We start from the raw sequence: 27,832 nt of genomic DNA on the forward strand, positions 1-27,832 counted from the left end.
TCCTGCAGTAATGGGAGCACAGGGGGATGGTACTGCTTATACAAGAATAATTCTTGTTGCAAGAATATTTCTATGTGTAAAATGAATCTTTTCTTCAAATACTAATAAAAAAAAATTACAGGTTTGCTTGGAATGAAATCTTAGTTTGTCTAAGTCCCTGTTATGGGAAGGAGATGGAAAAAGACATGGAAAGTGAGTTAATTTCCAATTCAATCTCCAGTTTTCTTTACAAAGGTTGGGAAAGACAATGAGACTACACTTAAATTAGAGAATAAACTCCCAGACTACCTGGAAGATTGATTCTTCCTTCTTGCTAGGAAGAGGCTTTCCTAGCAACAGGATTTGCTAATAGTTTCTTCCCCACAGAACAGAATAGTCAAAAGACAATTTTAAATCTAATGTCAGCAAAGATGCACGAAATGACACTCAAGCTTAGAAGCACTCCTGAGGGTGGAAATGCAGCCTGAAAGGAGGCAGTCTGGTTCATCTCTTACAGTCAGAACAGCAAGTGGTAAGATCCCAGTTATCATTAATCCGAAGTGCATTGTTATATGCCTGATGAAGGATAATCATTCATTTATTTACAAATCTTCTGTTGAAATGTAGTAGGTCCAAGTACCTTCAGATCCAAAACACAACAGTAAGCTCTAGCAGAAGGCCACTGCGACATGTCCCTTGCTCACAGCAGAGGCACGTGCTGAACAACGCCATGTCTGCTGTTTCTTATGGTTGGCTGACTTGGCAGGTGTCCCCTGCAGGACTGACTGCAGTGCAGGAAATGGGTGGGCAGCTGCTTTCCCAGCAAAGTCTCCCCTCTTCCAAAATTAGTTGCAAGGCTTACTTGACTCTCCTTAGCAGCAAGACAAAGCTGACCACTGACCTTAGTGTGGGTTAGTGTGAGACCTGGAAGGTCAGGAGAAGGAAGAAGAGATCTTCCTTGTGCTTCCAAAACAGAGGCCTTCATAGCCCTAGATCTGTACTGTTCAAGCTAGTCAGGAGCTGCTGCTGATTTTGTTACTGCTGTTACCTGCAAAGTCTGGTAAATCCACGGCACACAGAAAATGCACGTGCAGCCTCCTTGTTGGCAGCAAATGAAGCGACTTCAGTATATACTGGGCAATTAATTCACTCATGTCCTCATTGGAAACAATGTCATTTGGTTTTGTCCGGTCTATTTTGTAAAGAAAATGACCACCTGACAGGTTAGAAATACAAATACAACCAGAGAGAAGCTCTCATGAAAGAGGTTGGGAGTTACACCATAAAATTAATCATCCAAATGGGCAGGAAAATAAAAGATTACACTAGAATGAGGGTAAGAAAATCCCTAGTATTACATTATCTTGCAATGCTATTGTAGGATTTATAATTTGACATGTTTTCCCTGCACTTTCATATTCTGCAGTCAAACGAGTAAGGAAGAATCAAAAGGCTTTACTTGAATAAGTAAACCTCTGTCCCAGACAGGTAAATAATAGCTGTAAACCAAGAATCTTAACAGTTTAGAAATCAGGAAGATAACTACCACCATGCCCAACATATATTATTTTTACGAGCTCATGATTTTAAAGCAATTTTGGAATTTCTGAATATTTACGACCAACAGCGTTAAGGGCTTGAGTTGACTTTTTTGAGACATTCAGACTTATATATTCATGAAATTAAATATGGAATATAGAATCGTCTAAAATTATCATCTAATTAACATTTCTGAGATACTGAGAGACAAACTGGCAAACTTGGGAATTATAGAAGGAAAACGAAAATACAAGGGCAAGTAGAGCTCTAAATGTTTATACTCCATAAAAAGGTAAAATTAAGGACAGTCATGGTCTTAGAGAAATTACGCAAGGACACATTTAAAACTCAAAAATATTTTTAAGTGCAAGCCGTGATTGAATGTGTAAGGAGATCAGATGTAGTCGTGCCAAAACACTCAAGACAAATGCTTTGTGAACTCCGGCAGCCAGCTCTGAGGCACTGAATGGTAAAGAGACAAAGCAAGGATGGAAACCTTACCCTTATAGTCTTTGCATTAAGTCTTCTCCCAAAATAAAACCAGCGAACAACAGAACCCAAGTTGTGAGCTTGAACTCACTCTGTCTGCACCAAAACATGACAGGTACCATTTTGCAATAGATGCTTTTCTGGATCCACAAAGAGTAAAAGTGACAGTGGATGACTGAGTTTACCCCTGTAGCTCCCTCATGGAGAATAAGTTGATTCGCAGAGGCGACTGCCTGGGTAGAGGAAGCAGGACTGGAAGGAGGGCTTTTCATTTTCCAGAGAACACTAGAGCACTGTTATATGAAGAAAAGGCTACGTGAATGTTCCAGTCACTATCTAGCACTGAAAGTATCAGCCTTTTCGTGCTAAATTAGTCACACTGATGCTCAGGAGGCATCTAACTAGCCCATGGAAGAGCACAGCATTGAAGTGAGCATGATATGAACATCCCAGTACATTCTGCAGTGTTATGTCACCAACTTATGATAGATCTGGTCATAAAAGCAAGTAGAAAGAACACAGTTTTACACCACCTGTATATTCATATTAAGAGACGTACAATAAAGAAGAAGAGTTAGAGATGCTCATGAGCAATAAGAAATTGATTACGGCTGGTACTGCTAAAAGCAGATGGAATGGGTCATGGGCCCGGAAAACTAAAATTGATGATGATAACTTGGATTTGGAAAAAAACACCCAAGAAAGGGTAGGACTTTATGTAAAAATATCCTGCTAAAGGCTATAGACATTTAAAAATCACAGTGCTTCATGATTGCAGTCGTAACTAATAAAACCAAAGGAGAGCTAGTTGGCAGATTATATCATCCAACTATCACGCCTCGCTAAGCACGAGGGCAAACTGCTCTTTACTTTGCAATTTAGATCATGTACGAAGAAAAGGTATGCTATCAGAGTGACTTCAAAAGAGGGAGCCTTTAATACACACTTTGTGCAGTCAGTAGTACAAACTTTCTGCTTTTAATAATAATGTAGGACAATTCCTTTAAGAAACTACTAATTTCTTCAAGAAACTACACAAGAAACAAATTGCACAACAATGTATTTTAATAACTCTTGGACAAGTGAAGTTTCTAAGAGCCACAAATATATCACTACAACCGTGATATTTAAGAAGAAAAGACTGGTTATTCTGACACACTCTCTGGCAAAGCGATGGTTTCAGTTCTCTACCAGTTATGAATCAAAGGATAAACCAGGAATACTGGACAGCATGGTTTCAAGAAAGTGGGTTTCAAAAACATCTATGATTTTCTTACGAGAAGATGATTGGTTCAGTCGAGGCATGAGAGCATGTTCATGCTCATGCTTATACTTTGATCTTGTAAGGCTTAGACTAGCAAAAAACCCTCAGTATTGCAGAAAAACATTTACCCTATGGAATGAACAAAGCATGCATGAACTTACAAATTACACACCCACAGATCACAAAAGGAGGAAATACCAGGAAACCAAAATTTGGGGTTTTGGATTATGCCATGGAGATCCGATCTTCGTCAAGTGCTCTCCAATATTTGTTTTTTGTGATTTATGTTAACATGACCTCTTTTCCAACACAATGGGCAGATGATAGAAGGGATGGTAAGAAGGCCAGGCTACTATTTACAAATTGGTTAATTGGTCAGAATCCATCGGAGCACATTTTGATCACCCATTTGTCCTTAAGAATCGGTAGCAGGCTGCTTTTGAGGGAGCAAATTTCAGATTTGTAAAAGGCAGGCACTGCATCTGTACTTCAGGGCAAACCTTTTGTGGAAAACAAGTGGTTACAAGTCAACCATAGCACAGATGGGCATTCACTACATCCCTATAGGCTGTTCAGCAAGCGATCTTTACACGCTCAGTCATTGTTTCCATTCCAGCTTATCTCCCCTAAAATCCAGTAAGAGATGTGTTTCTGACACGCTTTCACGTAGTGCATACGAATGTGCAGACTTTCTTCTTCACTTTCAGGTAGGCTTTTAGAAAAGGCCAAATCCCAGAACATCAACAATCTCTTTTTCTTGCTGTCCCAAAGATAACCTTCAAAAAGGTATAAGATCTCTTACAATTCCACTGAGAAACACACCTTTTCACTGAGAAAGGACAAAGACAATTACATTTTGGAAATGTTCTCTGGACTTAGATCTCCCTTTATCCTTCACATGCAAAACCAGACTGAGTAGATAACACATCTTGAATTTATAAGATTAAAACAAAGGACAGAAAACAGAATTTGAAGATATTCTTCTTATGGTGTCATTTCTCCTCTTCATTCATATCCCTCCAATTTCAAACAATGTAACTACTGGTTTCAATAGGAACTCTAATTGCAGCATCCTCACAATCCCATGCAGGCAAAGAGCTGCAGTCTAGTTTTATTTTTCTTACACCCACAGAGAATTCTGTTTTGTTTCGACCTCTCATTACTCTCCTTCACTCACTTGGCTCCAAACATCAAATTCTGTCTCAGCCATTCAACATCTATTCTGTTGGACTGCTTTTTTTTCTCTTACCATTACGCATACATATCGAACAGCTGGAACCAAGAAAAGGCACAATTAAGGATTCTGAAATTTTTCAAAGAAAATGTTTTCACTTTTCCCCAATTTGAATAACTTTTTGGTTTAAAGACACACACACACAAAAGTGCCTACAACAAAACCTTACACACACCTCTAAACTTAAATGGAACATTTTAGGTTAAACAAAGCTATAATTTTTCAGAGAAGAGGTTGGTTTAGACTTGCTTGCTTTTATTTCTTAAACACATAAAAATCCTAAGCAAAGCCTCTGTTGCATCATGGTGTGAAACCAATTTCTTTTATTATTACATGGGAACCAGAATAGCAGAGGAACCCTACCCCTCAACTACCTAAGAAGTTGCCAACCCTAATGAAGATCTGTACTTGATGTTTTAGCCTATGGACACAAGTAAGCAAGAATGAAAGAACCACCCAGGAAAAGCAAGATGCTGAAGGGTGATACCTGGCACATACTCACTGGTGTTAGTGCCAATCAGACTGTGTGGGACCAGTCAAAGAGTGGACCTTTCTAAATACAAGTCTGACCGAGTGGAGAAGAGTCAGGCATGAGGGAAACTCTAGTAGCAGGACAGAACCTTGCTGAAGGCAGATGGGTCAGGATCTGACCATGGTTTTAACAGTCAGTTCCACAAATGTAGTCTGAATTACCTTCAAGGGAACCTCGAACAAAACCCGACTCCAAAATCCAAACCAGTATCTGCTTTGTGGAAAAACAGACAAATACCCCATTCAGTGCTCCTTTGAAGAGAACAAGCTATATTATAAAAGAGAGGACAAGAGTACGCAGTGATGCTTTGCAAACCCAGGACATGAACCCAGAGCACCAGCACTGACACGTTAAAAAGACAATTGTCCTCCAGAAAACATTTGCAAGGTTCCAGATAGATTGAAAATATTATGTACGTCTCTAGAAAAATTCTGCTTATTAACAGCAGAAGGTCTTTAGGCCCAAACAGGCATGGGTTTAATTAGTGTACATAGTGCAGGTATGCACACATGCACACAACTAGCCACACTTGAATTTTATAGCAGTACATAGAAAATAAGACAAGGCATTTGTTTACTTGTCTGATGTTCCTCAAATCATCTTGTAGTTCTCAAATATGCACTTGTAGTAAGACACCTGACAGAAATACATGATCAGTGCTAACCATGAGATGCAATTGCTTGGGGTTCTTTTTCCCCTTAAATGCTATTTGCTAAATTCTCATGATTATTTCACACACACATACACTTTTACAATTCTGTATTGAAACACAAAATTACACAAAAAGTAGAAACTGTAAACTGACAGAAAGATACATTCACTTCACGTTCAGAAATATGTTTCGAACTTAAGAGTGAAATCTCCTTATTTTCCAAATATGATCTGGCAAGTCTGATCGTCCACACCCTGCAATAAGTAGTAGAATCAGATAATCTGAATCAGTCTGGATTTAACTCAACAACACCAACATATCGTTTCTGCCACCTTAGCAAAAACAATCCAATTCCACCAAACATGTCTCACAATACTAAGTTTTCCAATTTTCCACAGAAAAATACTTTTCAGGAAAGTAGAAAGGGAAAGAATGAGGAAATACATTACAGTTAGAAATCTATTATTTCAACCTTCTTCACAAAACCAAATCCCTTCAGTGTAGGCAAGTGGGTTTCATAAGCAGTAAAGGGACCTTTCTACATCTATACACAAGCAAGAAGTTCCTTATCCTGGCTAGGTCAATAAATGTGAATTGCACATATTAGATAAAGTATGGCTTTGTCTTAAGATTGTTCCTTATATGACATAGTAATGACTTAATATCTGGACTTGGTTGTGGAAGAAGCTCTAGTTGTATCCAAATAGCTAGTTTCCCTATGTTAAAAAAAAAAAAAAGGAACTGAGAGAGATTAGATATGTGAAACCTTGGCTTCCTGTTCACACTGCAGAGCTGCAGTGAGACACTAACATGAATTTCTCAGATTATGAAATAGAGGAGATGACATTAACTCTTTCACATAGGCAGTTCGTCCTTTCAACTGTTTGATGGGTCTTTCAGTTCAACAGATTTAACAAAAACAAAGAAAAGAAATTATAAAGCATTAAGACAGTGTTAGCAATTATAAGGCATTAAGACAGAGAGAGAGTCTGCCTCTCTAGTTACAGCCTGACAAATCTGTTGCTCAGATTACAGTATGAGTTTTATGTCATTATCGCAGAATTTATCTAGATAAGTCTCCCTCAAAAAAGGGGCTTTAGACTAGCTATTTCTAATGCAATAGGCAAGCAGAATTAAAATGAAGATACAAACCTTTGAGTTGTCACCATACATCCTGAACCAAAACGAGGAGGCAGATGAACATTTCTTTTTGTTTTGCAATTAATTTTAAATAACATGGTGGGCTCTGACCTGGTAAAGCTCATACTCCTCCTATTGGTAGGTCTCCAAACTCCACAAACTGAAGAAACGTCAAATTTTGCTGTATTTCTATGTGCATTACAGTGTGAGTCACAGTTAAACCATGCTCAGAAGGAAGTACTCCTTGTAGGTGGCGTGGAAACAGCTAATTTGGTAAAAAGCTGTTACGCTAAAACTATCAACCAACAGTTCTATTAGTGTACTTCTGTATCAGAATTTCTGACATGTTTTGGTGGCACACAACTTCCGTAAAGGCATCACCGACTTTGTGAACTGATTATTAACTTTAATTCTTTAATTCTTTTTAAAAGCTTTAAAACAGCATTCAGTAAATTTATTCTTGAGCCTTTCCATGATACCAGCGTGCAGGTCTTCACAGGAACTGTGCAACTGACAGTACTCAGCTGACCTAGGAGGTGACAGGTCACTATAACCATTATTCAAATTGGTTAATTCATCCCAAAGCATTCCTCAAGCCTGGCAGCTGCCGCTCCAGAGGTTAGCATGAAATGCATGTGAGGCAGTGATGCCAAGTCACTCAAGCCAGCATGGCTTTAACTTCTTGCTGAAAGGCTCTACAGATTTACAATAAAAATACTTGAGGTTGCTGCTTGACTGCTTGAAAGTCTCAAAATAAACTGTCTCATTTCATGTATGGTACAAGCACCGCTAAAAGCATTCAGTTGTGCTTACTTCTTCCAGTGGAAACCAAAGGCCTTCAGTACAAAGAAAAAGTCCTTCCTTTGTTCTCTGAGCCAAGATGACAAATAAGTTATTTAAAGGTAGCTCAATCTCTGCCCAAAGAAGAAGGGGCCAACCACTCCATCTTTTTGTTACAATGCTAACTACACATGAAAACTAAGCCATGCAGTAGGTTTGGGATCCAAACCCATCAACTTTTACGTTATGGAAAGGAAAAAGGAAACAAATCATCCAAGGATTTGACTTCCAACCCAAAACTTCTCAGAGTGGCATTCATCAGCAGAAGCACAGGGAAAGAGCACTAGTTCAGAAAAACCAGTCATTTGACAACATTTCTAAAGCATAACAAAACATAATTTCAGTAATTTCTTAAAATAATCAAGCTCTGATACCACAGGATAAATCCAAGAAGTGTCTGCAATGACACTGCATACTCTCCGAGAAAGAGGGAAGAGGAGACCATACAAAGAGATACTAAGCCTTCATTTCAGCTTCTTTTTGGTTGTCCATGTATGGTGCACTCATGCTTACCTGACTAAGGGAAGGAAGTGTTGCATACGCCATGGGCTGATTCATCATTCCTTTCTGCTTCATGATGAGCATGCGTTTCTGTTCCTCACTCAGGTGCGCCATCTGAGCTTGCATCTGTGGCTGCTGGGACTGCTGCTGCTGGATGTATGGCATCATGGGGTTCTTGCTGGGATTTGCCATTGGTGGTGTCATCCTCTGACTCAGCTCAGCATTGAAGTGGGTCAGAGGTTTGGTGTTGCCATAAGAAAGCATATTGGGCTGTTTGCTTAAGGAGTTTGTGCCCAGGTTATTTGGCTGCTGACTGATCATATTCATGTGATTTTGAGGGAGGTAGTTATTAATTGTGGTCTTCTGTGGGTTGTTTGCCATAGGAGGCACTATTGGGTTTTGGTTGTTAAAGGCTTGGGGATACATCATTGGGCTATTTGGTTTGTCTGCACTAAAAGGTCCTCCATATGGGCTAGATGGAGGGCCCACAGGTGACCAGCTTGAGGGTTGATTTGGATGCTGCTGCTGCTGCTTCTGCTGCATGAGCTTAGCTCTTTGCTGCTGCTGGGCTGCCATTTGCTTGAGCTGTTCAGCTGGAGACAAGTCAGCGCTTGGCATATTCACAGGCCCAGGCCCTGATCCTGCCACAGTTGCTGCTGCTGGATTTATAAGATAGCCATTTCCAGACCGTGTCTGCGTCTGGCCCGGAGTGTGGGCCTGGTTGGGAGTTTGAGGTGATTGAACGACACAGTTTGCTGGTGAGCCAGCTGGGATCGGGGCTGGTGGGGCACTGGACACAGAAGCTATGCTAGAAGCTGTGGAGACATTTGAAAACGGAGGACCGGAAGAAGAAGGCCTCACCTGGGGAGACCCTAATGGGACGTGAGCAAATGGAGAATGAGACGGATCACTTTTCACACTTGCACTCTCTTGAGTCTCTGCAGCAGGCCTGGGGAATTCTGGCTCCTTCTTCTCTTCAAAGTCTTCGTTGAACAAATCTTGTATATCATCTTCTGGAACAGTGTTTGCTAGTTCATCTATTAGCTCCTGCCACTCTTGGTCATTCAGGTTAATGTCTGAGAAGAGTTTGTTCTGATTTGAAAGAGATGTTTCAGAAGTGTCTATGCAGCTGGGATCGTCCAAAGGCTCTTGCTTTAGCTCCTTGTTCTGCAAGATGTTAAAACTATCATCTAGCTCATTGCAACCATTAATGGGGAGCTTGATCTCAGAAAGCCCGCCATTTTTACCCAAGTCTTCTAGACCACTACTGTGAGTTCCACTGTTTTGCAATGGCAGGGAAGCTTTCATGTCAAGCTGATGAAGAGGAGAAACAGCAGGCAAGGGCAAATTATTGGGCAAGTTGTTGATTGCCTCGATGCCTGGTACATCCTTCCGTATGCGCTTGCTGGTTGGAGAAAAGTTCCCATCACAAACTCCATTCTGCTGTTCTCCATTGAGAGGTGAACGTGCACCTTCCAACTTCCTTTTGACTGTCTCTTGAAGCTTAAACAAAAACAAGAGAAAAATAAATTAACCAGCTGCAAACGAACAAACAAAAAAGTGCTGGTGAACTTTGTGACAGATCCTACTCATCACGCTTGTTAGTGACAATAAGTTTTATAAACTTCATAGGAAGTTTCTTTTATTTCACTCTTATTCTTTGATGAATTTGAGAAGATGGTCTAACACAAAAAAAAGTTAACACCCATAAACCTCAAACCAAACCTGCTCCTAAATAGGAGAGCAGAACTGTAAAGAATGGCTGAGCTCTCCAAACTACCAGAATTTTATACAGCAAGTTAACTAATTCAACTTTTTGGTGCCTAACAGAGTGGTCAGACATAAACAGAACCTAACACGGTAAGGAGTCTTAAATTGGACCCAAAGAATAAAAAACCTAAAATTTACTATTTACTCTGAAAATTTGTTGAAAGTTCTTGAAAAACACCTGCAATACAACTGATGACCACCTGTACTGAAACATGTGTTGTTGATACTAGATTTGTTTTGAGAAAATTAATTAACAATTTCATATGATTAGCGCTCTGTTCTTAGCTACAAAACATATTGAGAATCCGTTTTAAGTGAGGGGGAAAAAAAACCCTACCCTAAAAAACAGAAAGCCCTTTGCGTTATGTTAATCAAATAATAAAAAAGGAAATACTTGTGTGCTAAGAGTGAATGTACAAGATAAATAACTAACAGAAGACAGCAAGACAAATCTCCAGAAAAGCAATTAAATTAGAATGTAAAAAAAATAATTTAAAAATAGCGTATTAATACAAGCTTTAACTTAGCTTAAAAGCATAGCAAAGCATTGTAACAACCTACAGTGTTTGGCATGGCAGGAGAGCACTAAGTCCTCTGCTTATGTACCAGGCTAAAAAAAGCATCCCTCTTCAGCTAAGGCAAAAAACAATAGTGGGGAGGGGAGGAAGCAAAGAGGTCACAGCTCCAGCAAATGCCTTCAGGACACACTTGCATCCTTGATACTAAAACAATAGAAGACAAAATACTGAAAGATTTTATCAATTTTTTAAGTATTTTTACTGGTATGAAAGTCCCGGGCACACAGCTCCCACCCCTTCCCTAACCTAAAGGTCCTCAACCTTCTTTCTTCCCACAATCCAGATACCATTTATTTCTCCCATCCCAGAGAGCTTTCAGTTCCCCTTTCATTGCATGTGTAAGACAGGCAAGCAAATCCATATCTCATCCCCCTTTCAGAGGGAGGGGTTCTGAGAAGGCTGTGCCCTTCACTTGCCCTTCATGCCTGCATGGCCGAGGCACAAGTTACTGCAGTCCCAGCTGAATGTGCCTGGGACACTAAGCTCTGCAGATATGTGACCTATGAATCCTTATGCAGACCAAGTCCTTGACTTGTACTGGATCAGAAGAGCGTTTTTTTTGTCAGAGAAAATGATTAACATGTGGCTAAGAGTCACCAGTGGGTCCCGGTTGGCATATGTCCCCAAGACTTTGCTGCCTGTTCTGCCTGCAGAAAGCCAGCACATGCCAAGCCTCCCACGGGCTGAAATTCCTTCTCAGCTTCTGTGGCAATGCACAGAGATCGACTGCTCTGTGACCACAGCCTCTGCCACACTGACCACACTGGGCTCCTCCTCTAGTGCAAGATGCCTGTGCAGCTCCCCAGAACCTATCCTTATGCTGAGTCTTTCCATATCTCTTGTTTCTGAGGGTCAGGAAGCAGCAAAGTCAGTGGTTTGCACAGAGAAGTTCCTCTCCCTGTGCTGTAGGCTGCAATGGGGGACACACCTAAGGTAATGGATGTGGCCTGGAAGGCTGTGAGCATGTTTTTGGCTTCCTCCCTGTGTGTGTGGAGTCTTCATCACTGGGCTCCCACTCCTCTCCCCTTGCCCGACCATTGCAGCTCTTGCTCCATGATCTCTGCAGATGCCCAAGGATGGGGTCCTGCAGACACAGGCAGAAGCACACACTGCACCAACACTCTCTCAACTAAAGTCCAGCACAGTCAGGTTAAATCACCCATGGGCACACCAGGCTGCGAGCATGAAGCCCCACACCAAAGGCATCACCTTTCCACCTCTCTGTGCTGCATCTCTGTACCTCTAGGGAGAGGTGCTTGCCTAGGGGTGGTAATTGCCTCATATGTGCCAGTTAACCATGATGTGGAAGGTAAATCAACATCCAGCACTGGTGTGAATAAAAAAAATCGATACCACAAGGAGGTTTATAACATGATGCTTGCTTCCACTGCTTCCTCCCCCTAAAAACCTACATTAGGCTGAATACTACAGTATGGCATTACAGCTCCCTGCTGATTTTTGAGCAGTGTAACTGGCACGTGGAAGAAGACTGCAGCTGAGCCACTGAGGTTGTATCACTGATCTTTATATAACCCGGAGATGAGGAAAGGACGGTCATAGAATAGAATAGTAGGGGTTGGAAGGGACCTTTAGAGATCATCTAGTCCAACCCCCTGCCAAAGCAGGTCCACCTAGATCAGGTCATACAGGAAGGCGTCCAGGCAAGTTTTGAAGACCTCCAGAGAAGGAGAATCCACGTCCTCTCTGATCAGCCTGTGCCAGGGCTCTGTCACCTGAACCATCAAATAGTTTTTCCTTATGTTTAAATGGAACATTTTGTGTTCCACCTTCATCCCATTACCCCTTCTCCTGTCACTAGATAAAACAGAAAAAAAGTGATGCCCCAGCCTCCTCCTGACATACACCCATTTAGATATTTGTAAATATTAATGAGATCCCCCCACGGTCTCCTCTTCTCTATACTAAACAGCCCCAGTTCCTGCAGCCTTTCCTCGTAAGAAAGATGTTCCAGTCCTCTGATTATCTTGGTGGCCCTATGCTGGACTCTCTCCAGAGGTTCCCTATCTCTCTTGAGTTTTGGAGCCCAAAAATGGACACAGGACTCCAGATGAAGCCTCACCAGGGCAGAGTAGACGGGGAGCAGAACCTCCCTTGACCTGCTGGCCACACTCTTCTTGATGCATCAGAGAATGTCATTGGCCTTCTTGGCCATGAGGGGACATTGCTGGCTCATATTTGTTCATTCATGGAAGTGTCCTGCCTCCTTTTCCTGCTTTTGTACATCGAATTGGCTGTGGTAATGGCACCACTTCACAAGTATGACAGCACAGTTGCTTCCTTTCTAAAGAGTAATGAAAGAAAGTGTGTGATCTGGCCTCAGGTGCAGGTAGTCAGTGACACAGTTGATATAATGCCTTAAAATAGCATATTTAAATGTTGTCCCTAATGGGCCATGCACACAATTTACAGCTGAAATCACCCATTTCAGCTCCAAAACTATCTCAATACAAAGTCATCCTTCCTCTTTGTCTTCCACATAAGCACAACAGTCACCACATGGCAAGTGACTCAAGACCATGCTCAATGGGCGCTCATGCTCAAAAAAAGGTCCAAAACTTGTGATGGCTTTTTGCAGCACGTTTGTTTTGGCCAAATACTGGGCTAAAGTAAGAACAATCATACCAAAGGACTTTGGCAATAGGCTCCTGGTTGTGAAGAAAAGTTCATATAAGGAAGAGATGAGAAAAAACCATAATTTATCTTAACGACAAGTCAGGGATTAGTGATAGCAATTGTCTCCCAAGAAATACAACAGAACTGACTCTGTACATTTCACAACAGTTTGAAGGTACTCCTTATCAGTACAAGTGATACACTTTCACATAATTTACTATTTTTTTTCCTGAATCCATCACCTTATTTGTACATGAATGTTTACCAAAAGAATCAAAACTATCAAGTAGCAAATAACCAGCCCCCAAAATATCAGATCTTGAAGATTTCATCGTGTGCTAAAACTTGGATGTTCCCCTGTACAAATATACAGTGACTTTAGTGAAAGTAAAAGCAGGCCTAGTATATAAATATGAATAATCACGTTTATCATGCATAACAACAAAAAGCAGCTTTAACATGGAAACTACGTATCCTCAAATATCAAACATTTAGAAATCAAGCCTTCTTGCAAATGAAAACAAAATTAAGCCTACTTTAAGTTTGAAGCTCCACATTATTCTCCTTCAGAAATTTCAGGATTTGAGGGGTTAACAGGCACTAGAAAAAAACCCAAATCTTTTTATTTTCTTTCTTTGCTCAGTGAACAACTGTAGGTAGACAGAAACATAACACGAAAGGTATATTTGAAGGCAACATGCTGGATATAACCTTTGCAGAAGGGGAAGCATTTTGGAGAGGTCTGGACCTGTAACAATAGATGCGTCTCTTCTTGTTGGGGTGCAACACAGAAATATTAATATAAAATTATTTCACTGCAATTGTTCATTTGCATGTCTTGATTTCATTCCCAATCATCATGTCAACTATTGGATGACTTGAATATCATACACTGACTCTGTATTGGCAGGATTTCCACCCTCATAGTGAAGCTCAGGCAGTGCGGGTTGGATGAGTGGACAGTGAGGTGGATCGAGAGCTGGCTGAATGACAGAGCCCAGAGGCTGGTGATCAATGGCATGAGTTGGAGGCCTGTAGCCAGTGGAGTTCCACAGGGACCGGTTCTAGGGCCAGTCTTGTTCAATATCTTCATCAACAACCTGGATGAGGGGACAGAGTGTACCCTCAGCAAGTTTCTAGAAAAGAGAAGACTATGGGGGAATCTTGTTAATATTTACAAGTATTTTAAAGTTGTCTATCAAGAGGATGGGGCAGCACATTTTTCTGTAGTGACCAATATCAGGACAAGGGGTAATGGGATGAATGTGGAACACAAAATGTTCCATTTAAACATAAGGAAAAACTATTTAACTGTTCAGGTGATGGAGCTCTGGCACAGGCTGACCAGGCAGGGTGTGCAGTCTCCTTCTCTGGAGGTTTTCAAAACCCACGTGGACACGTTCTTGTGTGACGTGATTGAGGTAGACCCACTTTGGCAGAATGATTGGACTAGATGATCTCTAGAGGTCCCTTTCAATCCCTTCCATTCTATTATTCTATGATTCTTAGACTAAAATCCCAGCACTCTCCTCCTCTCTGCAAAAACAATATCTGAAGTAAAATATCCTCATGTAAAGTATCTTTCCTCTCTTTCTAAGAAGTTGTACATCACTTGTGCATGTGATTTACAGTATGCATCACGAAGATATTAGCAGCAGCTTAGAGATTTATGTCTAGGAGCAGAAGAGTTGTGATGTATAAAATGAGAAATTAAAATATTTAAATAAAAGAAAATACTAAAATAAAATAAAACTCTTGTAATTTTTAAAAGCTCATATGCGCATACAATATTTCACTGATGGACCTGCATTTTATAGTGGGTTTCTACCCCAAAGCAGAAGAGAGTGAAGCAGGAATTGCTATGCTTTATATGCCTTTGAAGAAACTCTAGTTTCAGAGCAAGAAAAGGTCAAACTTTGTCAGTCTGACTTTTTAAATGAATCTTGATTGGGGAAGAGGCGGGGAAGACAGAGGCTGTGCACACAAACACACAGATACATGTGAATTCAAATGGTCTAACCCAATCTGTTCTGAAATTTTCATCAGAGCTGCTCAGATGTGCCACGACAAACTCAATACATAAACAAGAAAGCGTTGAGGCTGTCAGCAGGGCTTTCATCTGCGGGCTGAAGCCGCTCTGCTTCATCCCACCAGCAGCAATTCATTTTTCAAAAGAAATGAGACCGAGGTGCTGTTGTTATAGCAACAGTCAAGACACTTGCCAGCCCATCCTCCACCATTCCACTGCTTTCGGTGGGCGGCTGTTCCAGTCACCCACGGGGAATGCCCAGGGCTGTGGTGGCAGCTTTACTCTTGTCACTGCTCTTTAGAAAAAAAATAAAGGGGAGGGAGGAGGAGGTAGCTGAGCAAAAATCAAAAGTCTAGCATAGATCCACTTCCACTCAGTGGCCAGGTGATCTGTAAGCCCACAGCTAAGGAGGCTGGAGTCCCTTTCACAGGTGCTTTCATGTACCAGTTAAATAGTGGACATATTGCCTCTAACTTTCCTCTTGCTAAGGCAGCTCCAGACACTTTGATAGGAAGCAAGGGAGACAACTGCAAGAGGTCTGGCATGCTTGTTGCCCAGCTGTCCTGGGGTGCACCTGGGTTCTTAGCTGTATCTGCTGCCTTTTGGGAAAGCAGAGAAATCAGCCAAAGCCCAAAGTCCATCTTCCTTGGAGAAGATGCACGTTTACACCAAACAAGGGTTATCATATTCTCCACGCGGCTCTTCTGTGACTCTTAAAAATAAAAAATCTTTTCTATTCCTCACATTGAATCACTGTCTGGCCCACCAGCCATCCATGCTCAAATCTGTTTCAGTTCAGTTGAACTTCCTCACACTGATGAAAACATGGCACCAACTCCCAGTAACCCACATAGCAAATTGATTTTGGATCACAATTGCTCACTTAAAGCACGTGCTGCTCTTCCATGTTGGGCCTGCCTGCCCAGTTCTTGTTGGCCTGGGCAATGTTTCAAATACAGGAAATTCACATTGTAAAATCTGTTTAAAGTTGGCAAAATCTCTATCTGCCAAGCCAGACAGTAACCTGTTCAATTCTGCAGGCTCGCAGGGTAACCTCTGCCTCATAAAGGAGGTCAAACCTTTTGCCTGTTGCCCATTTTACTAAGGGTTGCTGCTGAGGACTTGCTTTTGCAGTCATTCATCAGAAGAACAAACCATCTCTCATTAGCAATAAGTAGTAAAAGGTGCTGTGAGCACCAGTTAAACCTGAAAGAGCTGAGAGTGAGGAAAACAGTCCAATTCCTTGCATTTTAGCCAGGCCAGTCAGTTGGGAATGGTTGCTCTCTCAAGCAGCGAGAGAGTACCAGTTGTCTGGATGAAAAGTGGGCCCTCACCAGAGCAGAGCTGCCTTCCCTGGCCAACTGCCATGTTCCCAGCCACCAGCAGGAACTAGATCACACTGGGAGGTCAAAGCAGAGGACAGGGAATAAGGATAAGAAAAAAGGCACTGTATTAGAGCAAAATGGCAATAGCACTGGCAAAGTCAAATCAGGCAAACACTGCAACTTTACCTGCCATCGGTCAGACGGGTAAGGATACTGATGTGCATTACAACAGCTTGAGAAAAGCAAGAACTGGCATGAGCTTTCATCAGAGCTTTGAAAGACAAATGAGTAAGAGAACAGAAGGAGATTCATTTCAGTAGAAAGTGAGGTTGCTTCTCCTATGCCTCAACTCTGCCAGATCACATGTATTTTCATCACAGACTGAAGAAGTTTACTACTCGCATTGCTCAGGTCACGTGATAAGAGGACTTCCAGCTTCGTGTGTGTTCATCAAAATAGAAGAAATAAGCATGTATATATTTACTATTTATTACACTCTTTTAAACTACTCCATTACATTGCTGCCAGAGAGACACTTTTCTACTGTAGAAATGAACACTATGGAGAATGCCTGGCTAGTGAGGGACGCAGGGGTGAAGAGCTCTCTACAAAAATTCGTGGAGAAATATGTTTAAAAAATACTAACTACGCTGCTCAAAGTGTATGCATCTAGAACAGGCTGGGGGAAAAAAGTGTGATCCTTCTAAAGCATAAATGTTTCAATTCCAGTTTGCCTTTAAAATATTTATCTTTCATAATTTCTCTCTCCCTCTATACAACCCCTACTTAAATTTTAATAAAAACTGAAAGACGTGCTTCTGAGGAGACCTGGTGTGCAGGGTCCCTGGGGAAGCTGTTAAGTAAAACACAGGCAATGGATGCAATTAATTTTCTTGTGACAAAGTTATTTGCAAGTTTAACTGGACTTTAGAGCACAAATTATTTCATGGATGAAAATGCTATCATCTTTGTCAAACAGCCTTCCCAAGTGTATGATCTTTATGGCTTTCTGCTCTTCAGATCCATCCAATTCCAACCTGCTTTAGCCCAACAGGGTCAATGCTGGCAATACAGTAACCTGATCACTTAGGGAGTGCCAGCCTTGCTCTGTGCAGAAGTTCTTAATGAAGACCTAAGAGTGCTAAGAGCCTGAGAGTTAACCTACCTAGAGTTAGCAGTGCCCACTCCTGTCTCTCACACCAGCTATGCTCCCCACAACTGTCTTCACAGACAGCAGGAACAACATTTTCAAAGTGCGTTATGAAGACTTAGTCAGGCAGCCTCTAATTGACTTGTCTGGGAGTTGTGCTGATAAATCTTGACCCTTTGAAAACATTCCCAATCTGCTTTGTATCTGGACAGGAGAGAAGCTAATGATGAAAAGCAGACACTGCAGATGATTAAAGTTGTATCTCCTGAAGAACTCAGGAAATCAAGGTAGAAAAGAAATGCAAGAACCTCTTGAGTTTTAAACTAAGCAGCAGTAAAGCAACTTATCCAGTGCTGTTGCATGTGAATCGTAGCTGCTCATTCACTACTCACTGGCTTTTTAAACTGCACATGCTACACTAGAAATGGTCTCCTGCAGAAAATCTTGTCCTAATTAATCCTTGGATGTTCACAAATCATAACAAGCTAGCGAAGTGTGCTGGTGGCATCCTGCCTATCTAGTTGAAGGGGCATTTGAGACAGGAAGGCATTCTTGTGCTCTGTAAAAGAGAATCAGCTCTCTGACACGGCCTCTGCTTCTCTTCATCATTAAGTCACCGGTGTGATATGAGCTCTGTTTACAACTTCAGAACCAACAGACTCCAATCTTGTCTAACAGCTCTAAGGGATGAAGCCCTTCTTTTGCTCAGAGCAGACAAATTCCCTCCCAGTTGCATGCAAAGTAATACCATTGTGTAATCTATGTGCATAATAAAATACTCCAGAATATTCCTGAAGAAACTCTGAAAGAGGAGTTGGAAGAGATGAGAGATGGCAGAGGCATGATGGTACTCTCCTAATGACACTGTTTCCATGGACTATGAGCTTCTATTCAAAGCCTAGCTGGATGAGTTCCTGTGTGACCTACTCTGGGAGGGAGGTTGGACTAGATGATCTTTCAAGGTCCCTTACAGCCTTTAACATTCTGTGATTCAACCATTTTTATTGCCAAAGCCTATCTAGTGTATGATCTATAGAAGATTGATAGCAGGCTGAGCTCTGAAATGGTACAGTTGTCTCCCATTCATTTCACATTCAACTCCAAATAAACACCACTTCATATTAACATGGCTACTTGTTCCACAGTTGTGTGAAGCATCATCGTTCAGTTCCACAAATCAATGTGGGGTATGTAATTTCAGGGATTCTTCCCCATGACTTAAGTTCATAATTTTTGAAGCAAAATTGTTGATAAAAATCAGAAAAGGAAAGAAATGAGGGTCAGATAGTCTATACATCATACCTGTTCAAGCCCACACATATTAGTCACCCTCTTGGAGTGACATTATCATAAATGAAATTTCCATTTGGAAATAATTTTAAGATGAGAATTAACAGATTTTCACAACTAACACATAAAGGAAGAAAAATCTTGTGAATCAACAACAAGGACAAGTTACACTGTGCTGCAAAAAAACTGTATCCCAGAGCTTGTCTCCATATACCTGCCACATCTTCCCCAGCTGGCCACTCTGCGGCTTGTCTGAGGATGTAGGTGATTTGAAGATTTCTTTGCAAGGACAAATGCTTTTAAAGAAGTGTACATTATCTAAGCAGATGTTAAACAATTACCAGTACAGTATGCCTTGCAAAGAAGACTCAAGGATAGGGGCAGAAGTGAGAGAAAAATCAATCCTTTGCATGCTAATGAATTAATACTTGTATTTTTTTTTAAAGTCATAGTTCTCATTATGCTCCTGAACCATGTCTTCTACAGAAAGGAAAAAAATAATAAACATGGGAGAGATGAGTTTGGGAGTAGAATTGTACTAGGCTATAGACCATAAAAAAAAATCCCAAACTACTAACTGAAAATTCCAAATTAGCAAAGATGTCAGAAACTTCCAAAATGGATCTGGCTTTTTCCTTCATCCAGATAGTTCTCTGATCAGCACAATCAGCTTGATCCATCTCTCGGAAAGAAGATCAATGCTAGAACTGCTTTGTTTGCCTTGCCTTTGCATATCTATTTAGAAGAATGTATGCAGCAGCAGTTCTTTAAGACTCCTGTAGAAAACCCATGGCCCAATCGTGAGAGGTGCTCATGCTCAGCACCCCATTAAGCTCACTAGGAGTTATGGGTACACTGATAATTCTTCTGCATTAAAATTTCTTCAGAGATGGACACTGAAACTGGTATAACAACTCTCTTCACATTCTTTTTTTTTTTTTTTTGCTTTCAATACAAGTTATAGCCAGCACTGTAAATCACTGAAGATCTGTGAAGACTCAAAGAGCCAAAGGATTGTAAAGGATGCCCTGGATATGTTCTGAATTATTTCAAACACGGTTTGAGAGCTATTTGCTATGGGCTAAAGATCACAGAGCATTGAATAGCAGCATTACCCTAAATATGAACAAGCAAACCATACGAACTTTATTACTTTGTTGCCTGAGTACCTTTACCTCCAGCTGACCTTGGGTCCCATAAAAGTATGCAACAACAACCGATTAAAAAGTACTGATGCAAAATAACTGATTAAAAGACCTGTCTGGTCTCTCAGATTCCAGCAATTGTCAGAATCACAAAGTCCCAAGGCTGGACCTGCTGTGTGGTGTGAACTGCAAATGTACCACTTAAGTCTACTGATGGAGTATAAAGAAGAAAAGAGATTTTAAGCAAATCAAGGTCCTGATTTAGCACGATATTTAAGCACATACTTCACCACAGCAACTTAAAATACAAAGAATGGTTCATACAGTGAATAACATCATCATACCTTCGCTCAGGTGTTACCTTCCTTATTGCATCTACAGCAGCTGTCTCCAACCCAGGATAAATCTTTCCCTTTCTCTCTTCGCTAATCTGAATATACATGCACCTTGCAGCTGAATTGCACATGTATACTGCTTCCCTAAAGGACAGATCCCCAAAAGGATGCACTTTGTTGCAATCTGGTGAATCTCTTCACTAGAAACTTGCCCAAGCAATTCATACTGTTAGCTCCTGTCTTTCATGCTCTTCCAGTGGGCAGCATGGACCGCTTCTCACAGTGTCCCCAGTAGCTCCCTCAACAGTGCAAATGCACGTTTGCTTTTTACCTTATAATGATGGTCAATGTGAGCATGAATGTAGTATGTGTCCAGTGCTGAGGAATGGGCTGTGAGACACCCAGAAAAGATGGTTGCCAGGAGCAAATGACAGCAGTAACTGCAAAATCATCTGGCCTTCCTTCTACTGATGTCTGAGTGACAAATTAAAAAAGGCATCCATGCTCAGTCTAAATGAACTATACTGACAAGTTGGTAAGGGCACACCTCAGCAGTGACCAGAGTCGTGAGAATAGATGCTCCACTGCTCTGCCCTTCTTCTAAAGCTCTTACATGAAGTTCACAGGTACTTTATCACCAGAGTATCTTACCATTGGAAAAGTGTTAGCTATTGTTAGGGAGAAACCACATCTATACTTTCTCAAGCAACTTGCTTCTAAACACACTCAGTTCTACTCAGAGCTTGTCTAAAGCAACACAGTGTCCTAGAGTGTGGCAACAGCAGCCACTCCGCAGCCAAACTCCCCACGCTGCTAGCTGCTGGAGTGGTTGAACTTGTTGCAGCAATGGCAGGAAAAGTTTTCCAAAATCCCAGAGGTATAAGGCTTTGAGATGTGTAAGGCTTCAAGGTGTATCCACACAAACTGAAAAGATGACCAGGTAGTCAGTGGTCTGCCAAATAGGTCAAAGTCACGTTTAGTTATGGCCACTTACCAGAATACTATCAAGCACTTTGTGTATTGTGAAAACAGCCCTCGAAGAGAAGGAACTGCAACTCATAATGCTACATATGTCTGTACATGCTTGCTGTGCTCACCACAGGTGGGTTGGGTTGGTTTTTTAAATTTTTCTTTTTGCTAGCAAAAAACCCACATCCCTGCACTTTCCGCATATGTGCAAATGTAGATACTTACCTGGGTTTTCATCTCAGCAATCTATGCATACTAAGCACATATTAGCAGCTAATCCAAATTAAATTTAGACTTTCAAGTCCCATTCACCAGTGAGAGTTTTTGCCTTTAACAGTGTCAAATAAACACAAGACCACAAAAAAGCACTTGCTATTGTTAGATGCCATAGGTAAGACCAAGTTCTCGGAGAACACTACAGTTCTTTCCTAAAACCCTTGGAGGTATGAAGCACAAGACATTATAGTTTGCTGATAGATAAGCCATAGAAATGCACCATAAGCCAGCTGTGCATTCATATAATGGGCTTCCACTAATCTTATTTTCCTTCTTTAAAGACTTCTCATTCCCACCTTTTCTACTTTTCTAGAAGTGATGAGCCACCTAGTACTAAGGCACTTTACATTTGTTAGTCTGGAGTTAATGTACTCTTGGGCTACTAACAGAATTAGGTGGATTTTGGTCTCAGATTAAAAACAGAGATGGGTGGAATCTAAATAGCAAAACAACCCCTATTTGTGTGTCCAAAAAATAAAAAAAGACAAACCATCACCTAATATTTAAACAGTGTTTGTCATTCAGATGCAAACATATATTACATCTCTGCATTCCACTTAAGAAAACAGAGAAGGAAGTTTCCCTAAAGCTGTATATGAAGTCAGTGGCGTGGTTAGAGTTGGACTCAAATCTCCCAAATCCTGTGCACCCTGCCAACTGGAATATAAAATACCTTCCATCTTTTCAGATCAATAGATGCTTTTGCTTCTCTTTCTTTTCTTTCTCAGGAAAAAGTAAGAGGAGTGGAGAAGCTATGATCAGGACAGAAACAGCCTGGGAACTCCTGTAGGCACCTTAAGAAAGTCGCAGGCAAGAAAAGTCTATCCATTCCAGTTTTAAGGATGCAATTCTTATGTCCCCTATACCGGGCTGAGATAAGACTGAGATAAATCATGCTCTAGGTGTGTCTTTTTCTCTTCACTGACCTTAAAGGCATCCTTGGTAACTAGCTCAAAGGCAGGCATCCACAACAGATGCCTGCATTGAGACCCTCCCAGAAGCCACCAACATTGTTTGCCCAGTCACAATTAGGGCACTAATTACATGCTACTGGTGTTGACATCTGCATCTAATAAAGATTTCTGTCTGCATAGATCAGGTTCTTTCCCCTAGTCTCATTTCCAGAGGCTTCAGTTTTGTTCCACTAAACTTTAAGAAAGAAGCTTGAAATCTTCATAGTTTGGCCTATCATTATTATATTACATTTGCTCTTGGAAAGAGTCTTACTTTCTTGTAGTGCCAAGGGAAAGGAGCTTATTCACCTCCAAGTTCTTGCTTAGTTCTTTCTTACATGCTTAATCACCTCTGGATTATTCAAAAGAGGCAATGATAAGGGGAGAAGTAGCAGGAGGGGCTATGAGTTTAAATTCCAGATAAATAGTACTGTTATAACCCTGAAGGTCTAATCAAAGCTTATAGAGACAAAGGAAAACTATTTTTAATTAGATGCATAGATAGCAGGGAAATATAGACAAGCTTTGGGGTAAGCAAGCAATTCCTTCTTAACTGCAGTAACCTTTTGTAACAACTTCAACAATGAGCAAACATGGTTAAGAAATTATGGAAATCATGCAGATACCTGGCATATAGGATTGTGTGCAAATTTGCTGCATGACAAAGCTTCCTACAGTATGAAAGTTTGTCTTTAAAGGAAATTACATGGGCAGCAGGATGAGGTTTTTCCTAGGGCTATTTACAGCACTCCTTTCTTCTAAGCTTTTCAAAACTGTCAAATGAAAACAAAAGCCTGGCAATTAGCATATTTCAGAATTACATTAAGGGCCCAGCTTTAAATTGAACAGCTGCCCAAGACTGACTTTTTTCAATGCCAGGTAGAAGACACGAGGCCAAGAACCAGTCTTGAATCTTGTGAGTCCTGGTGGCTATAGGATTTGCAGGAGACTGCAGTCTCAGTCTGTCTGAGGACAGAAGTCACTGTAATTCTTTTTATTTTGCCAAGCCCAAAGCTGTCCGTTATAACTAAACTTCAAATTCAGACCCACGGCAGTTGTATTAAAAGCATTTGACACTGCAAACATAGAGGATTTTCCTGACTCATCAGTAAAGTGCTGCCAGCCTTTTCCTCTCCCTGCTAATGAGAAAAGACTGCAATGACCGAAAGTAGAGCAGATATTTTTCCCCTCAAGTGTTCCTTGTGTCTCTGTACAGCAGCATAAATTACCTAGGGATGTTCTCTCTGTACAGGGCCTGGAAATGTTGCCAGACAGTGAGCTACTAACTGTACTGGGTGAAAGGCTTCCTTTGCTGTGGGAGGAACACAGCAGGTCACAGCACCCTTCTTGGGAACACTGTCTCTCCACATGGCCACTGTCTAGCAGAGGTGCAAACCACAAAGATTCAGACTAAACCACAGAATCACAGTGACTTGGTCTGCAGACAGCCTGTGTGCTCTAGCATTCCCAGCTTATGCTCCAACATCTGTTAGTAACACTATGCAGGCAAGAGTCATAGAATCTTATGGGTTGGAAGGGACCTTGAAAGATCATCTAGTCCAACCCCCCTGCCAGAGCAGGATCACCCAGAGTAGGTCACACAGGAACTCATCCAGGTGGGTTTTGAATGTCCCCAGAGAAGGAGACTCCGCAACTCATCTGGGCAGCCTGTTCCAGTGCTCCATCACTCTCACAGGGAAGAAATTCTTCCTTGTATTTCTTTGGAACCTCTTATGTTCCAGCTTATACCCATTGCCCCTTGTCCTTTCATTGGCCACCATCCTCACACCCACCCTTTACATATTTGTAAACATTAATGAGCTCACACCTCAGTCTCCTCCAAGCTGAAGAGCTCCAGCTCCCTCAGCCTTTCATCATAAGGGAGATGGTCCACTCCTTTCATCATCTTGGTGGCCCTGCGTTGGACTCTCTTCAGAAATTCTCTGTCCTTCTTGAACTGAGGGGCCCAGAACTGGACACAATATTCCAAATGTGGTCAGACAAGGGTAGAGTAGAGGTGGAGAAGAACCTCTCTCGACCTACTGCCCACAGCCCTTCTAATACACCCCAGAATGCCATTAGCCTTCTTAGCCACAAGGGCATATTGCTGGCTTGTGGTCATCTTGCTGTAAACCAGGTCCCTTTCCCCTACACTACTCTCTAACAGTTCATTCCCCAACCTGTACCGGTACATGGGGTTATTCTTTCCCAAATGCAAGACTACACTTGCCTTTGTTGAACATCATTGGATTTCTCCCTGCCCAACTCTCCAGCCTGTCCAAGGTCTCATTAAATGGCAGCACAGCCTTCTGGTGTGTCAGCCACTCCCCCCATCTTCGTATCATCAGCAAACTTGCTGACAGTACCCTCTGTTCCCTCATCAAGGTCATTAATGAATATATTGAACAGCACGGATCCCAGCACCAACCCCTGAGGGACTCCACTAGATACAGGTATCCAACTAGAGTCAAAGCTGCTCTCCTGCTGCTGTCCCATGAGGGGACCCCTGAAGTTCTCATATGGGTGGCAGCAGCCATCAGAGATGGCTATGACAAACAAGGGACAAGGCAGCAACAGTGGCAGCAGCTCTGTGCAGCAGTGGGAAGCTTCAGGGAGCTGTGTATGAAATGCACATCAGGCAGGTGGGAAACATTTCCATCCCACTTGTGAAGTCCCATCTATTTTGCTCTCCTGTCACTATTTCTCACATTTTTACAACTCAGATCTCACAGCCTCACACATAAGTTATGTGGCTGCAGAAGGCAAATCTAGAGCATCACCCTTCCTTCTGACAGTTACAAGGCCTCTTCTTGCTCCCGTCCTCTGTGCATATTCATCTTCTGCCATCAGCCTTTCCCCATCTATCTGTCTGCTTTTTCCCAGCTCTGCTGGTGTTTACAGGTCTTGGAAAAAGCCATGTGCAAAATTGACCTCATTAGCAGTTTCCACAAAAAGTCCGTTGGAGCTGGGTGTCCATCTCCTCCAGCAATTCTCAAACTCACAAAAAACATGAAAGGAAATGATACTTCAGGTTGCTCCAGGAATCCCAGATACTGCTGATGAGAGGTATTTGCATAACTTGCCCCTATCTGCAGTGCATGCAAGAAGTTTCTACTGCAACTGTTTCTTGGCTTTTTTTTTCACCCCACCCTTCCAGAACAAGAAGGAACCTTCTTCACTTACGTAGGGGGCTGAACTGCTTACACAGAGTCTCAGCAAGTGTTTCCTGCACCTCTGATGGCTGGAAAATTGGTAGATATGCCAGGAAAGGCTGGCTCTGTACCTGCTCTGCTTATTGACTTCTTTCTCAGAGAGAACACTGGGCTAAACACACCCCTTTCAAATGATCCAGTACAATTGTTCTTACACCCATAGTGCAGAAGAAGAGCTACTTAGAAGCTTTTCACTAAAATAAAAGAGTGCTCCCTCTACCAGTTTTTGAGAGTTCTATTTCTAAAGCATTTTGATGATTATGATTTTTTACAAAGCTGCAGCTATACAATGCAAACTCATTTCCAGTGACCCCTAAATAAAGGGGAGTCAGTGCAGCAATAACAAACTCAACCACTTGCTTAACTGCTTTTTGAACATGATTGTCAGACTGCTGTCATCCAATTAAAAGATAAATAATCATTCTTTCTCTTTTTCCCCGGTCATCCCCCACCCGCTCCTAAGAGTCCCAGCTCCAACTTAACTGTGACCTACCTATCTGATTTTGTCTTTCTAAAGATTATTGTAGCAGTTAGATATCTAAAAGGAAGAACTAGGATAACTGTCACACCAAATATGAGGAGGCACAAGCAAGCAATTTTAGCTGTTAGCTTTTCTAGAGGATCTCAATATCCTTTATAAGGAGAACTCTTCTTACTAATACCCAGGGCATACAATATAAATAAAAGACATCGTTTCATATACAGAGTGGGTATCACAGCGAAAGGCCATAGAAAGTCAAAGGCACTAAGAGCAGGAGACAAGGGAGCCTTGAGGCTGAAATCTTCAACCTGCTGAGGCTCCTGATATGAATGACAATGTCATGTACAAAAATTGGGCTTTGCTAGAGAACAGACCAGCCACATCATAGATAAAAAGTCACAGCTCTGACAGAGTCACTTAAGGAAATAGGAAATGTCATGATACTCAAAATGTATTTTCTCTGCTTCATATGCACAACAGGATCCTCTCAGAAAATGTAATCTAATTGAACTATTTAAACAATCAACTCATTAAAATCTCAAAAATAGAGAAGAATAAGTATATGATGATCCTAGATATGCAAAGAGACTAATTATGATTTTTCCCAGCTTTCCTTATTTTTCACATACGATGCTGCAACTCAAACTCCACATAAATTCTGAACAGAAGCTCACCAAATTAAGGGAAAAAAACCCAATCAACCTCCTTGATAGAACTTGGACTCCATTCTTCAGAATGATTAGTTTGGCCACTGGAGGGCTCCAATATTGTTCATAAAAGCAAAAGAAAGTTTACTAGGAAGGATAAACACATAATAAATAGCCTGGGCAATGAAGTTCTAACATTATACGCAGTCTGAACCAAGATCTACAGGCTTGCAAGCATTTAGTAAGAGTCAGAGTTAATTTAACCATTGTTTTGCTCTTGTCGCAGTTCAAGAAGAATTATTTTCTTACAGATTGGTTTATAGGTATCTCCTCAAATACAGCACCTATTAAAGTTGTTTTTGCATGCAATAGTAGAATGACTAGGTGCCCACAGAAAAGGAAAGCCCATAAGTTTCATTGGCACACATCAGTAAACATGGAAGCCCAGTAGTGCAGAGCATGAAAGTACACTCTCCGTCCCTCTCGTGACTCCAGTCTTCCCAATAAATCACGCAGCTCAGCAACCAGGGGGGAGAGTCTACTACATAAAGTCCTTGATTGTTTCTTCTTTCTTGGATAAGCCATTGTTGGGAGTTTCTTTTATTTTCTAAGAGGATTTATATATTCAGGTATAGAAAGTTGAGGAATAACTGACCCTAAAAACTAAGAGGCATTTTCCCAGTAACATGGCAGCCAACGTTTTATCAGAAAAATGTATATGGTCCTGCAGAAGCCAGTCAGGGCATTGATGGCAGCTGATAAGCTAATAATTGCAGCTTATCAGCTGTTAAGCTAATGACTGCAATGCTCCAGTAAGGGATAAAACAAAAGCTATTTCAGTATAGGGGGATGAGAAAAAGTATTCCAG

The 27,832-nt window shown here is 41.4% G+C and overlaps 1 protein-coding gene across 1 annotated transcript in view; it reads right to left on the reverse strand.

Annotated features, from left to right (window-relative positions):
* MAML3 (mastermind like transcriptional coactivator 3) overlaps window positions 1–27,832 on the reverse strand; it is a 255,308-nt gene that overhangs the window by 80,410 nt on the left and 147,066 nt on the right. The window contains exon 2 of the mRNA XM_061994019.1: window positions 8,183–9,673. Within this exon, the coding sequence (XP_061850003.1) occupies window positions 8,183–9,673 (1,491 nt within the window). The remainder of the gene's footprint in view (window positions 1–8,182; window positions 9,674–27,832) is intronic.

The sequence above is a fragment of the Colius striatus genome, chromosome 3 (assembly GCF_028858725.1).
Source record: "Colius striatus isolate bColStr4 chromosome 3, bColStr4.1.hap1, whole genome shotgun sequence".
Taxonomy (NCBI): Eukaryota; Metazoa; Chordata; class Aves; order Coliiformes; family Coliidae; genus Colius; species Colius striatus.